The sequence below is a fragment of the Lipotes vexillifer genome, unplaced genomic scaffold (genome assembly GCF_000442215.2).
Source record: "Lipotes vexillifer unplaced genomic scaffold, Lipotes_vexillifer_v1.1 scaffold263, whole genome shotgun sequence".
In the NCBI taxonomy this organism is placed as follows: domain Eukaryota; kingdom Metazoa; phylum Chordata; class Mammalia; order Artiodactyla; family Lipotidae; genus Lipotes; species Lipotes vexillifer.
The window spans coordinates 2386186-2397738 of record NW_006796752.1 but is presented as its reverse complement, the minus strand read 5'-3'; the positions used below and the strand labels follow the sequence as shown (position 1 = coordinate 2397738).

General features: G+C 45.3%; 1 protein-coding gene across 1 annotated transcript in view; it reads left to right on the top strand.

Moving 5' to 3' along the window:
* Nucleotides 1-11553, top strand: part of LAMP3 (lysosome associated membrane protein 3) — a 33898-nt gene that overhangs the window by 3549 nt on the left and 18796 nt on the right. Inside the window, exons 2-3 of the mRNA XM_007468925.1 lie at nucleotides 3953-4683; nucleotides 5563-5691. Coding sequence (XP_007468987.1) covers nucleotides 3953-4683; nucleotides 5563-5691 — 860 coding nt within the window. The remainder of the gene's footprint in view (nucleotides 1-3952; nucleotides 4684-5562; nucleotides 5692-11553) is intronic.

The following is an 11553-nucleotide window of genomic DNA, read 5'->3' as shown; positions in this document are numbered from 1 at the left end:
GGAAACCAAAACCTTCTCACGCCCCTTCCTGCAGTTCACCATCTAGAGGAATACAAACAAGGGGTTAAGGCTCTGGGGTACTCATTTGCTGAGTCTCTTGAATCCTGGAGAGGAGATGCTGAGGTTCTGGGAGTGGGAGCTTCGCAAATCAGTGTGTGGACTTCAGGCTGTGCTCTTCTGAGTAGAAGGAGAACTGAGAGAGTCTGAGCTGTGCCCCACCCTTGCTTCTGTCCACTGCCCACTTTGTGGTTTTCAGACAGACCAGTGAACTTGACTAAACCTGTAGGCCAAAGATCCCATTGAAAAACTATGACCCAGTTTTGACCAAGATTGGTCATATGTGTGTGGTCATAAACATAGATTTTGTAAAACAGAGTATTTTTCACAGTATTATTTCCATTGAGTACCTAACAAGCATATGAACTTTCTGGGATGTATTTCAATGCACAGCATAGCTACCTCTGTCAAATTTCCATCTAACTGCCTGCCCATCTTTTATACCCCACACTCCTACAGGGAGATGAGGAGAGGAGGGGAGGGACCAGAGTGGCGAAGGACAAGAATATTAGAACAATATTTCCCAGACTTGTTTAATTGTAACACACTCTGTTACTTTCAGTCACTTTTGATCCTGCCACCTACCAGCCCAGGCTCCTGTCCACTTCAAGGTCACATACCATATGGAGACACCATCACCTCCAGGCACCTCACAAAGACTTCCTATATACCAAGCACACTTGACAGTGTACCATGAGTCATCTTGTCCTGTTTGGGGTGCTGTGCATTCATGAATGGCCAATGTGCTTGTTTCCCTTACTTGAGTTCATTCATCACTGCTGAGGGAGGAGTTCTAATTGCATTATGAGGAAGGCTCCCCCTTTGAAAGGGTGTGCTACTCAGTTGAGGAAATTCTACTCAGTTGAGAAGGTTTGCTTTAGTTCATAAGCATAAGCTGTACACAGTGGGATTTTATCAAGGACCTAATCTTCCAGGAGAGCAAAAGTCAGGTGGTTCCCAGTCTCCCAGAGTTCTCTGCAGCAATCTTTGCATTTTACTACAAGATGTTCCTAGATACCACATCTGGGAGTGAATTCTATTTCTTCATAGTAATACTATGACCCTAACTGGGTTCCCGTCGGGTTCTTGACCCAGGAAACAGCAACTCAGGTTCAGCCCAGATGAATTATGCAAATAAATCTTCAACAACTGTCAACCTTCATAACAATCTTGAAAGAAAAAATCTTGCTCCAGGCTCTACAGTATGGGCATAAAGGCTCCACGTATGATTTTACAAAGATTTGTGAAGTAAATCTATAGCCCATAAAATCTGCAACTCTCAAATATCATACATTTCAATTGTCCAAGTAAACATTTTAGATACAAGAAGAGACTCTTTAGTAATAGTCTCAAGTAACTTAATGTCATTTAATAATGTCTTCTTTAAAGGTTATCAAAGGCATTTTGAACTGTCACTTTTGTCTTTCCCATTTTGCAAACCAGCTGTGCAGAAATAATTTATAAGTGTTACTACTGGGCTTAAAGTTAGCCTTTTCTTCTGGAAAATAATCACTGTTTTAACATGTGGGCCTTTGAAAGACTCTCTGAGGACGACCATTATGAGGGTTTAGTGAACTGGGGTCACTGGAGGGGCACCCTACGCTTCTCTCCTCTGCTTTTGTCTCTTCTCTTACCATTCTTCCCAGTGACACGCACCACCTCCACCCATGCCCAGATCCAAGGGCAGGCTTTGGTTCAGACAGGGGCTTGAGTCTCAGCTTCAAAATTTACTAGTTGTGTGATTACGGTCAAGTTAATAGAATTTTCTAAACCTGAGTTTCCTCATCTGAAAGACAGATAAAGATTGGTAGCCGTCAGAGGGTTTTTGAGGAGAGCTGGTGAAAGAAGACCCTTGACCTGAGGCCTGCCATGTAGTAAGTGTTCAGTAACTTGGAATTTTTATTGCTATGGGGAAAGTACCCACCTAGAAATGTGTTGGATGAAAGGGAGAGATAGTAAAGGTGTTTATGGATGACTTTAATTAGATATGAAATTCAGGACTCTATAAACACCAGCATAGAGTAATCTTCTTTCCCTTTTCCCCGTGTTTTTCCAAGTCACTGCCCAGCACCGGGCAGTAACAGCTCCAATGAGTGAATATACAATGTGTAAACATAGTGAAACCATAGCATTGAAGAGACAGTGCCATCTCTCAGTGTACCTGATCGTAAGCTCCCAAAGGACATCATCTGCAGTTGTCTACTTTCTGGCTTGCTCTGTGCTTGGAAGGAGACAAGGATAGAACTATTCTGGCTGAAAAAGATTCAGAGGCCTTCGGCCCTAAAGGGATGACCCAGGAGACAACCTATGACAATAATACACACTCTAGGTATGCTTAATAGTCCAGGAAGGCTTTCACTCAAACCACCTTGTTTGAGCCTGTTAATAACCCTAGGAAGTCTACAATGCTATAACCATCATTTACACATTCAGTTATTTATTCATTCATTCTGTATCCACTGAATACCTTCTATGCACAGACACTGGTGGTGAAAAAAATTACCCACAGTTCCCACCTTGAGGTTGCTTTTCATCTAGTGGGAGAGAGGCACAATTAATAAATAAACATATAATCAGGGCTGATATTCTGCTGGTACACACTGTCTGGACAGGCTTATTGTTAAATATTTGAATACCATCTCCTTATATAATTACAAGCTGTGATTAGTGCAGTGAAGCTGTGATGGAGAATTGTGGGGATGGGGAGCTGTTTCATGTGGGAAGGTTGGGGAAGACTCTTTGAGGAGCTGACATTTAAGCCAAACCATGAAGGATGGCACACCACATATATCAGAGCACTTATGGGTTAATTTAATTCCTTAGTTGGAAAAGTCTGTGCCACTCTAACGGTTAAGTAAGGGAATGACAGAAACTGGGGTACATTTTGAAAACTGATGGCGGGGCTTCGCTGGTGGCTCAGTGGTTAAGAATCCACCTGCCAATGCAGGGGACATGGGTTCGAGCCCTGGTCCAGGAAGATCCCACATGCCACGGAGCAACTAAGCCCGTGCGCCACAACTTCTGAGCCTGCGCTCTACAGCCCGTGAGCCACAAGTACTGAGCCCATACACCACAACTGCTGAAGCCCAAGCGCCTAGAGCCCGTGCTCCACAACAAGAGAAGCCACCACAATGAGAAGCCCGCGCACCGCAAGGAAGAGTAGCCCCCGCTCGCCGCAACTAGAGAAAGCCCACACACAGCAACAAAGACCCAATGCAGGCATAAATATATAAATTTATTAAAAGAAAAGAAAAGAAAACTGATGGTGAAATAAAAAATGGAAGGTAACTGAATCTCTTGTCATTGGAGGTAATTATGCATAGATTGGCGGAACACATGGCAAATATCCAACAGTACAATTCACACATCAGATTAGGGCTTGTACTAGATAATCTTTAAGGTCCCTTTCGAACCTGGGATTATATGATTCTCTGAAAACTATACAAGTCTGTGTAAATCTTTATTACTGTTATTCATGCTGCCCTAGCTCTATCAGGTCATCACAGCAGCACCCTACCCAGGAGCACACTCTATCCAGGAACTGTCTGGATTCACATTTGAAGACGGAAAATGAAGAGGCATTGGCACTTAGATATCTAGCTGAGCACGCTCGCTGGGGTGATAGTACCACACCACACACAGAGAAAGGGGAAGAATATCTCCAGTATGCTCACAACCCTGTAAAAACATGGGTGCAACTAAAACGTTAAAATTGTGGCCTTGTGGTAGAATTTTGAGTGACCTTCACTTCACTGTTATTTCCTTGTAAATTTCCCCCAAATCTGAAAAACACATGTTAATTTTTAATGAAGAAATCTTAAAGTGGAGTGGAGGAGGGCTTCACTCATGTGAGCCATTGGTTGGTGCATTAACATTTTTGTTTCCTAATTTGCAGTGATTTTGCATTATGGCGGTCATGTGAGAGCAAAAGCGTTTCCAGAGATCACAGGCTATTCTCCGCCTGCAACAGTACAGGCCACAGCAAAACCTTCTGTCCTGCAGCCAACAAACCGTGTGCCTCAGAAAACTTTAGCAGCAAGGTCAACAGATGGGCATGTCACCTCTCAGATAGCTGTCACAACATCCACCTCTGAGACCCTAACCACACACACAACCATAAAAATTCTAGCAACAGCTTCCCTGGTAACTGCAGACAGCACCCCCTCCACCAGCCCGACAGCCCACACCCTAGTCACGGCCCTGGCCACACCCAACAAGTCACACGCAGCTGCCCCAGTCACTGAGGCTACAATCAACCTCAGCACAGGTCCCAGTCCACCACCATCCACCGTCACCCCGCCAGCCCACAGAACTGGAGCCAGGCCGTCGACTGTCAGCCACACAACTGGGAAAGCCACCCAATTCAGTAACCAGACCACCCTTCCAGCAACGTTGTCCACCACACCACACAACAGCACAACCAGTCAGAAGCCTACTCAACCTACCCACACCCCAGGGCCCACCAATACAACCCACAGAGCCTCACCTGCCACCATAGCTCCCAGGCCCACCCTCGCACCCCAGCCATCGTCAGCCAAGACTGGAATTTATCAAGTTCTGAACGGAAGCGAGCTCTGTATCAAAGCAGAGATGGGGATACAGCTGACGGTTCAAGACACAGAGTCGGTAAGTCTGGCACAGGACTATAGCACTGCTTCAAAAAGTTTGAGTGGGGAGTGCCTTGCTGAAAATGAACGTTCCCCTGCATCCTGTGTCTTGGAATGAAATAGGTATCTGCGGGCTCCTCTTTCTCCAAGGTGCTCTGTTACGAGGTGGATCTGTTTTAGAACACATACAAAAATAGACACTGATAGCAACTGTATGAATGAAGAAAGGCACACACCAAAATTTTAAATATGCACACCCTCCACTTTTAGCCACCATGGGCAGAGTGTTGGATGTGGCCCGCATTGACCCCAGCCTGGCCCTGCTCCTCTGGATGACTTCCAAGCCTCAGCAACTTTCCTGTGAAATGAGAGGTTTGCATTAGACGGTCTTTGTGGTTCCAGCCAGCTGTGACATTAATATGAAAAATCCAGGTTAATGAGAAGATTGGAGGGGGTGGGAGTGGGGCTTAGATTATTTGATTTACTGAAAGAATCACTATAAAAGTTCTTCCTTTTTTTGCACAGTTTTTATGATTTCAAGTAAAACTTCCACATTTGGTTTTTATTTGAAACAGAAGTACATTAGATAGCAAAACATTTCCTGTAGCACCCAACATGTTTGCTTGAACAAAAATTAAATTCTACACGGTTTTTCAAGAATATACCTGCCATGGATTATCTATCAAGGAACTCCTCTCTGTGAGAGCACTCCTTCTTTAAAAAAAATCTTTTAAACAACAGTTTGGAAATGAGAGGTGTCTTCCAGGGACTTTGAAATTCTCCAGTGAACACCCACTAGCCTGGAGTTTCAGGCTCAATTACCAGCCTGTGCTTCTGGTGTCCCAGCTAGAGTTTTCTTCGACCTTCCATTGAGCCAAATCTATTTTATTTGGTTTAGGTTTTTTCACCTCAGAAATACTTCAACATCGACCCCAATGCAACCCAATCCTCTGGGAACTGTGGCTTCCGAAAATCCAACCTTCTCTTGAATTTCCAGGGCGGATTTGTGAATCTGACATTTACCAAGGTGAGGCTGAACTCCTTACACTAACCTGCTCTAGCATGGCTTTCCCTGTCCCTCACCCTGGGGCCCGGTAGTGCAATCCCACACTTTAAGTTCCAGGGGAAACAGACCTCAGAGCCGTTTGAGATATTCTCTGATAAGAATGAGGGTCATGGAGATGGAGAGGAGGCAAGTGTCAACATCTTCTGTTTGCTTTCTTCCCTCTTCAGCCTTCTCTGTGCGGCCCAAGAAGGGCTTTGATGCCTCTTGAGAGAGATGTGGCTTTGGGGAACCTGGCCGAAGTGCCATTTGCAAACCACCCCAAGGAGGAAGCTGTACCGATGAACAGACCCATGGAAATACCCAGTGGGCAAAAAGAAACAGGATTACTCTGAGACCAAAGTCAAATGTCACAATAGGTTCTTTCCAAGCACGGAAGGCAAAATTCAGGGACTAACCAGGGGCTGGGTTTTCCAGGCCATATCCTGGAGGGGGGTAGACAACTGAGTAGAGTGGAAAAGCATGGTCATGAGATCAGAGTCTTGGCTACAAATTTGACTCTGTCACTTGTTCTCCTTTTGACATCAGGCAGGCAACTTAATCTTTTTGAGGTTTGTTTATTTGTTTGTTTATCATTTGAAAAATGGGGAAAAGAATGAAAGATCACTTCCGTAAAGAGCTTTGTTCGATACATGGAAAGTGGATGCTCAATAGCCCGTAGCTGTGATTACAGTGACTGAAAAGGACAAATGTCTTGGGAACACACTGATGGTCAACCCCCTCTCAAAGGAGGCTCGCCCCTGCTTGGCCCAAAGTGTCTTTCAAATAAGCCAAGAGGACCCTTGCAGCTGGGACTCGGCGTGGCCCTCCTTCTTACCTGTCTAACGTGACCCCTGAAGTTAGAGGGTCTTGGTTAGCAGATCTTGGAGAGCAATGAGCACAGACTTTGGGATCAGACAAATCAAGATTAACTCACAGCCATAATACTTACTAGCTGCATGACCTTGGACTAGTTGGGGCATATTTCCTCATCTACAAAAAGGAACTAGTTATAGCTACTTAGTGGGACCCTTGGGAGAATTAGAAATGGTATATGTAAACCATCTAGCACAGTGTGTGATACATGCAATGGTCTTTATTGCATGGAGTTATTATTATTGTTAATGTTATTGACTTGGTCTCATAAGCTTTTTTTTTTTAACTGGAGTATAATTGCTTTACAATGTTGTGTTAGTTTCTGCTGTACAGTGAAGTGAATCAGCTATATGTATACCTATATCCCCTCCCTCTTGGACCTCCCTCTCACCCCACACCCCCATCCCATCCCATCTAGGTCTTCACAGAACACTGAACTGAGCTTCCTGGTCTCGTAGCCTTTATCCTTCTCATGATACTTTTCTCCTTAAGGTAGAAATGCCCCTGAGAAGTTGGTGGTTTCCTTTCAGTACTAAATGGAAACAAGCATAGTCCTTCACCAGAAGAACGTTCAGGGCAGAATAAACGCTCTATTCCTGCACAGCTGAAGTTAATCTAAAAAGGTGTCAGGGATTTTTTGAAAGTCACTTTGGCAAAATGGCAGAGGATAGGCATAAGCATTTATGCTTTAGTCTAGGGCTTGATCCCACCTAGCCCACTGCCCCTGTGAATGATTGCCTACAGAAAGGCGTCAGGAACCTCCAGTGTCTGTGTGGGGCACACAGTGGCCACTGCTGCCAGGCCGCAGGCAGAACTGCAGGCAGGAGTGTCTTGGCACCTTTCCATGTCTTTCTTTGCTCCTTTCCTCTGTCTCCTGGAACGATGCCTTCAGGCTGGGCTCTGTTTGACCAAGCTCCACCCAAGTGCCGAATCCCAGCCGTTCTGGAAATCCTCTGTGCCTCCAGAGGGTGGACAGGAAATGAGTGTCCAGTAGAGCTGGAAGGACCAGCAGGGCTCCCTGCCCCCGACATCTTCGGGAAGGAGCAAGGCGAGCCGCTCTCAGATCACGGCCCCAGGTGTTGCAACAACTGCTTTGCCTGGGTCTCACCAACCAAACTCACCCTATTCATTCCACTGCCAGCACCAAAACCCGGAGCAGGCAACCTTAGCTATGCCCCAAGAGAAAGCAGAAAGGCTCATAGAAAGTAAAAGTTCCCACCAGCCTTAGCCCTTCTGGGGAATTTATGCATTTTAAAAGAGAAGTTGTTTAAGCCAGAGCAGTGGCCACAAATCCAAAGATTACAGGGGCTAAGCATAGAACTTAATGAGTAAAGTAGTGAAAAAGTAGAAACGTCTTTTTCCTTGAAACGGGCAGCCCTTATTTTCTATTTTGACACCTTTGGGGAAGACTTTATTTCCCCATTAAATCTGCATAAGCAAAATGTTAGAGTAAGTGTGAGGTGACAAGTGGCAGCCTCAGTAGTGACGGGACAAGAGGGAGGGGCTGGGAGTGCCCGTCCTCCCTACCAGCCACTCCTCAGCTCCAGCTGGCGGGGTTGGTGGCGGGGCTGGCATCTAGCCCTGGGGACTGTCACTGTCCTTTATGGTAGGTGTTCATTCTGGACGGTGGGGTGTCCTGCATGGCCACTGCCCTACTGTGCCTATTAAATATTTACATATCACCTCTATCAGGTGGTAATAAGAGACCAGTGTTTGTCAACCTATTGTTCAAGAGAAGGTAGAAATCCCAATCTTTTTCTGAAAGCACATGACTTTTTAGTGTTGGCAACACATTTTTTAGACATTTGAACACTCCATTGGTCAAACAAAACGAAACACAGCTGTAGGCCCGCTTTGGCCTGTGGGTCCTGGCACTGTGCTTTCTGCCCTAACGGGGGAACTATGTGAAATGCATTTAGGCAGGAAAGATGTCTAGATCCTTCCACAAGAGAAGTGTGCTCAACAATTCAGTCAACCACTTTTCACATGTTGCTACCTTCTACACCAGTGCTTCTCAACAGCAACAGTATTAACACTTGAGTTTAAACAGATAAGTCTTTGCAGCAGGTGCTGTCCTGAGCCTTGTGGGATGTTGAGCAGCATCCCTGGCTGCTGCCTGCTAGATGCCAGTAGCAACACCCAACCTCATCTGTGACAACCCAAAATGTCTCCAGACATTGCTAAATGTCCCCTGAGGGGCAAAGTCACCCTCGGTTGAGAACCAGTGCTCTAGAGAAAAAGAGAGCCTTAGAAAATAGGAATACATGTTAGTTATAACATAATAGATGTTATAAAGAGAACCAAGTTGTAGAATGATAAATGGATGCTGGTTAGCAAGACTAATTTGTCAGCCAATTTACCAATAAGAATTTACTGAGCACCTACTTTGTCGCCAACACTGAGCTAGACATAATGGGAGAAATAAAAGAAATATAGGCTATAGTTTTAGGTTTCAAATCATGTACAATAATTTGTCATTTTTAATATTGAAATACTGCCAATGACAGAAACGTAAAGAAAAACTTGCCTCCTAAATTGTCACTAGATGTTGTCAGTCAAGACTTCACTTATCCATATTATTACTGTGTGACCATGGACAAGTCACTAGCTCTCTCTCTGAGCCTTAGTTTCCTCCACTATAAGATGGGACCAACCAGGACCTATTTTGTTGGGCCACTGTGAGGGTGAACTGGGCTGGCGTATGTGAAAGTGCTGAGCACGGCGTCTGGAGAGGTGGGTTTCTTGTCTCATTCCTCTCAGTTTCATTTTTTAAAGAACCAAAATCGTTTCCATATCAATGTCTCATTTGGTTAGGGTGACAGTGCTGAAAGCTGTTCAGACCCTTCAGCTGCAAGATAAATATATCTCCTTTCCCCCTACTCCCCACAACTTCCTTGTTTTAAAGCATAGTTTGTTTTAAAAACATCTTTCAGTAACTTTGTATAGAGTTTATGTTTCTGTTCTCAACACTATCCCTTTCTCATCCACCTGGTTGGAAGGGCAGTGCAAGCCTCCAGCGCCAGCTCTGGGACCTGGGAGAAATCAGTCACCAGGAGAGAGGAGCACCAGGGCAAGGCAATGAGTTGGAGTCGACGAGGTCTGGAAGTCGAATAGTGCCCACCTACCTGGTGTTTCTCCAGAGCCTTTCAGGGGCATTCGGAGCCCTCTTAGCTTATAGGCTCCTGAGGTCTGTTATCAGTGTTCAAATGTTAACACACTCAGAGTGCGCTGTTTAGAACTTGCCAAGTGTGCAGCACCATTTCCTGCCCTGTTTTCCCTTGTGGGGTTCCCTCTGCCTGGAATGCCCCTCCCACCCCTCATTCATCCTTTGAGATGAATTATCAATTCATCTTCACTCTGTGAAGTCTCCCCACCCCTATCCCCACCTCCATCCCAGGTAAAACTGGGACACTTTCTTCTCTTGGTTTCCTGACCCTCCATATATTCCCTGACCTCCATAAATGCACTTACCACACATTTTGCCATCTTGAAGGCAAGTCTTGACTTATTCACATTCCTCTCTCTAGTGCCCAGCCCTGACTTTATACATAGTATATCTTTAGCAAATGAATCCATAAAGGAGCAAATCTAAATTTCACAGAGAACTCTGGGGCAAGTTGCCAAAAAGTAGACCAGCAGCTCTAAGGAAATAGCCTCTTTGGCCTCTTTTTGTGACATTCAGAGCTGAGGTTTCTTTCTTTCTTTCTTTCCTTCTTTTTTTTTTAACTTTTTATTTTATATTGGAGTATAGTTGATTAACAATGTTGTGTTAGTTTCAGGTGTATAGCAAAGAGATTCAGTTATACATATCCCTGTGTCTATCCTTTTCCAAATTCTTTTCCCATCTAGGTTGTTACATAACATTGAGCAGAATTCCCTGTGCTGTACAGTACGTCCTTGTTTGTGATCCTTTTTTTTTTTTTTTTTTTTGCGGTATGCGGGCCTCTCACTGTTGTGGCCTCTCCCGTTGCAGAGCACAGGCTCTGGACGCGCAGGCTCAGCGGCCATGGCTCATGGGCCCAGCCGCTCCGCGGCATGTGGGATCTTCCCGGACTGGGGCACGAACCCGTGTCCCCTGCATCGGCAGGTGGACTCTCAATCACTGTGCCACCAGGGAAGCCCTGTGATCCATTTTTAATACAGTAGTGTGTATATGTTAATCCCAAACTCCCTAACTATCCTTCCCACCCCGCAACACACTTAGAGTTCATTCTCTAAGTCTGTGAGTCTGTTTCCAGAGCAGAGGTTTCTTGATGAAGTCGACAACATTGAACAAAAAAGGCCTGATTGATGTCCACATCCTGAACATCTGTGACTGTGAAACTCCCACGATACATTTTGCAGAAGTTGAGGAGAGGACCCTGGGCCTCACAGTCTTTGGCAAGCTGCATTCCTGGGCAGGCTTGACTGGCTGCTTGCTCTGGACCCTGTCCTTTGCTAAGGAGAGTGTTTAAGTTCCTTGAATTAAGACCTTTTGATGAGATATTGCAGAGTTCTCTTTAGACACTGGCGGTGAGGAGCCATGTTGTCAGCAGCCATTGGTTCAGTAGTGAGATGGTACTTCCGCAAATGGTCCCTTCACATGGACATGCTATAAGTGCTAAAGTACCATATTCAGCTCTTAGGAGTCCTTGGCCCCCTTTTGTCACTCTCCAACCTCAACCCCAAGTGAGAAAAACATCTGGCAGAGAGTAACCCCGTGGGTGTCAAAGGAGAACGCACTATAAATTGCAGAATATAAATTGCAGAATGTGTGGCATGTAATTTCCCTTGGGCTTTGGGTTAAATCTGACACCTGCTTGAAGCTCTCAACCTCCCCACCACTGCCTTCCTCTGCATCCACCCCATTCCCATCCCTGAGAGCTAAGGTTTCAGCCTAGTTCTTTAATCCATAGGGCTAGCTAAGCTTAGCTCACTGGTTTGCTCTCTCTTCCTTTCTGTTTGTGGTGGATCTGAGCTCTAGGATATAGA